The sequence below is a fragment of the Gopherus evgoodei genome, chromosome 21 (assembly GCF_007399415.2).
Source record: "Gopherus evgoodei ecotype Sinaloan lineage chromosome 21, rGopEvg1_v1.p, whole genome shotgun sequence".
In the NCBI taxonomy this organism is placed as follows: Eukaryota; Metazoa; Chordata; order Testudines; family Testudinidae; genus Gopherus; species Gopherus evgoodei.
The window spans coordinates 8,891,993-8,895,891 of record NC_044342.1 but is presented as its reverse complement, the minus strand read 5'-3'; the positions used below and the strand labels follow the sequence as shown (position 1 = coordinate 8,895,891).

General features: G+C 42.4%; 1 protein-coding gene across 1 annotated transcript; it reads right to left on the bottom strand.

The window, feature by feature from the left end:
* Positions 1-2,700: 2,700 nt before the first annotated feature.
* Positions 2,701-3,660, bottom strand: LOC115637921 (olfactory receptor 11A1-like). Its single transcript, XM_030539510.1, has one exon. The coding sequence runs from the start codon at positions 3,658-3,660 to the stop codon at positions 2,701-2,703; it is 960 nt and encodes a 319-aa protein (XP_030395370.1).
* Positions 3,661-3,899: the final 239 nt, after the last annotated feature.

The following is a 3,899-nucleotide window of genomic DNA, read 5'->3' as shown; positions in this document are numbered from 1 at the left end:
GTACTCCGTCCCTGCCCCATATCCTAGGGTGACACTGGGCGTCCCCAGGTCATAACAGGCAAAAATCCAGACCACTGGACTGTTCCTACCTTATCCAAGGGACCGGTTCCTCACCGTCGCCCTCAACTGCTTCTCCACTACTCGAGCGCGTTGCACCGTTGTGCCCTCTGGGGTCAGTCAAACTGCGTCTCCGCCGAGGCCCCCGGTGAAGTCACCGGTGCGCGCTGGGCGTCGGTCGTCGCCGCAATCCGTCGACCACCAGAAGGGATCCAGGCAAGGCAAATTTTAGCCTCAATGCCCCACGTTGGGCGCCAAGAACTGTTGCCAGCAGATAACTGCCTGAGGCCAAGCAACAGCGGGGAGGTCCGTCGCCTGGTGTGCCGCGCCAATAAACACACCAGGGTGGAGAAGCAAACCAAGTTTATTTGAGATCTCAAAGCGGTGCAGGGAGATTGACTCAAATCAAGCACACCTAAAACAAGCAGTCTGTTCCTTTATATCCATGAGAACTTTTCTCACTGACTAGCAATCCCCCGTTTCCCCTCCCTCCTCCTCCTTCCTCCCCCTGTAGCAATTACGTAAGCGCAGGTGCATTAAGTAATCTTGGCCGCGGCAGCTCGTTAGTAAGTTTTCCTTCTGCAAGTTATCTTGTCCTTCTGCTAAAGGTGCACAGTCCTCATTATTTCTGCTTTAGACCAGTTAGAACTGTTGCAACTGATAACGGTTGTTACACCTGGCCTTTTAGGTCGATTAAAGTTCAGACATGGAGGGACTCTTGTCTGCTGAGGCCTAAAACCAGGAAGGCTCCATACTCTTGTGGCCTTCCACCCTCCCAAGTTATGTAGGGTTATGCTTAGTGACACCAACACTATTATCGTACAATTTAAATCTATTTAACATACATTGACTATAATATATGAAATAGCACATGAAATGAGCATAACACCAAATAACACAATGATAAAATGAACTACAGTCTGGTGACACCCAAGGGGAGATGTTAGAGGGCTTATTTCTTTACCCATTTACTTCCCTGGTTGTTCTTGTACAAACAGAGAGCAACAATACCCAAAGTTCAAAGGTGCAAAGAATTTAATGTTTATTGGGGTGAACTTTCAGCAAGCAATGTTTTCAATGATCTTCCTCAGTGTCCCGCTTCTCAGCTCTAAAACCACAGAGCCTTGCCTGTGTCCCTGTTCCCACTCCCTGTTCCCATTCTCCCCCTTAGCAAAACATGATTCCAATCCCGCTCCTTATTTCCTGATTGACTGCAGACTATATAGTAAAACTTGGGCTCTTAACTAATCATTTTACTGAAATTTAACTAACCAATTCTAACATATTTTAACATAATTATTTAACCAATTATATCCCACCACCTTAATTGGTTTACACCCAACAAAATTAATTATACAGCAGACAGAAACAATCACAGAAGCAGACAGAGATTATACAGACAAACAATAAGGAAGTGGAGACTACAGTGATAGAACAACAGAGAAATGAAGATTTTGATAAGTGAGTTCTTGCCAGACAGGATGGTGTCAAACTAAGTTTTCTTTAAATTTTTTAGGCTCTTTCCTTTCTCTGGAGGTGATAGATCGGATCACCTTTCTAACAGCCCCAGATTCCCTTATTTCAATGTGGCTGGTTTGGGATATGAGGATGTAACCATTCACTTTCCAGCTTATGGCTACCCCTGCAGCTTAGCCAAAGGCCTTAGCTTAAGATCAGGGCCTCAGACTGTCACAGTGAGAGAAGGCCCTTACACAGGCAGACAATGATTGTGATTCTTTCTTTTATACCTCTGTAACTAGCAAAGTGATAAACATGTGCCTAAATTTGTAAAATATAGGCCTTTAAAGACAGGCATGAATATCTATATCCTGACAGTAGATATTACACATGTGGGATAAAATTCAAAGCCATATGATCAATTAATTTAATATGCCCCTTTGGCTTCCCCCTCTGCACTCTGCCCCCTAATCCATCACCTCTACAGGTTTGTGTGTGTGGAAGTTGGGACTTTTAAGGGTGTCTAGAGATTAAAAATCCCATTGAACTTCCTTTGAAACAACCCATTGACCTACCTTTCAGAAATTCCAGTTACAACCTATATTCATATGCCTCGTATATGGACCACTCACCTGAATAAGTAATATTCAAATAACAAGTGACAATCCCATATAACAATCATTTCAAATTTTATTTTACCTTAAAAACATTAATTTGGACTATATGAATTTTAGGAAGGCTGTGAACAAAATGCAGAGTCCAAAGGAAAGTAACAAAAATGATGAAAGGTTTAGAAAACCTGACGTGTGAGGAAAGGTTAAAAAAAACTAGGCATATTTAGTATTGAGAAAAAAGACTGAAGGGGGAATCTGATAACTGTCCACAAATATGTTAAGGTGTGGTCTAAAAAGGAGAGTGATCAATCGTTCTCCATGTGCACAGAAGGTAGGACAAAAAGGAACCGACTTAATCTGCAGCAAGGGATTTATGTTAGATAGAAGAAAAAAATTCTACCTATGATAGTTAAGGTCTGGAACAAGCTTCCAACAGAGGTTGTGGAATCCCAGTAACTGGAGATTTTTAACAACAGACTGGTCAACACGTCTCAGGGATGGTCTAGGTTTACTTGTTCCTGCCTCAGTGCAGGTGGTTGGACGAGATGACCTCTCAAGGTCCCTTCCAACCCTATATTTCCATGATTCTTGCAAAAGCCACACATTTAGTTAGAGCTTTTCTCAGAGCCTCCTTGACCTCTTTGTTTCGCAGGCTGTAGATGAGGGGGTTGAGCAGAGGTGTAACGACAGTGTAGAAGACAGAGAATACTTTATTCAGGTTTCTCAATGTATCCGTTTTTGGTAACATATAGGCAATGATTAGCGTCCCATAGTAAATGGTAACAACGATGAGATGTGAAGAGCAGGTGGAAAATGCCTTTTGCTTCCCAGTGGTGGAAGGGATTCTGAGGATAGTGATGATGATGCAAATGTAGGATGTCAGAGTTAAAATGAACGGAATCACTGAGAATACTGAAGAGCATATGAACGCAACCACCTTCAGCACATGGAGATCACTGCAGGAGAGTTTTATTACTGGGATGAAATCACAAAAGAAACTGTTTATTTCTGTTGGACCACAAAAAGTTAACTGTGACATCAATATTATTACTATGATCATAGCCAGAAACCCGCTCATCCAAGATCCAACTGTTAGCTGGAGACAGAATTTATCATTCATGAGGACTGCATAATGCAGTGGTTTGCATATCGCTAAATACCGATCATATGACATCATGGATAAGAGGAAACATTCTGTACCCACCAAAGCACCAAAAAAATATAATTGTATGATGCAGCTGCTAACAGAAATGGTTCTGTCCCCAGTTAGGAGACTGGCCAGCATTCTAGGCAGGACAGTGGAGCTGTAGCAGGTCTCTAAAAAAGACAAGTTCCCTAGGAAAAAGTACATGGGGGTATGAAGGTGCTGATTAGCCACAACTAGTGCTGCAATGAGGATGTTCCCAGCCATGGTCACAATGTAGATCACTAGAAACACCAGGAAGAGAAGGGTCTGCAGCTCAGGGAGATTCCCGAATCCCAGAAGGATGAGTTCCGTCACTGATTGATTTCCTCTGTCTCTGTTTTCCATGAATGGTCCCTACAGAAAATTAAACAAAACCTCTACAATCGTACTTGATGAAGTTAGATAATTAATACAGAGTCAATCATTATAATTTATAAAGATAATGTAAACTCCCCTTGTCCTGCTGATTACTGGTGGTATGTTTCAGCTGAGACAATGGACATGCATGGTTCTGGTATCACTGATACTTGAGGTATCTGATGGTAGCTTAAAAGTGACTTGACATTTCATTAGGCACAAACCTG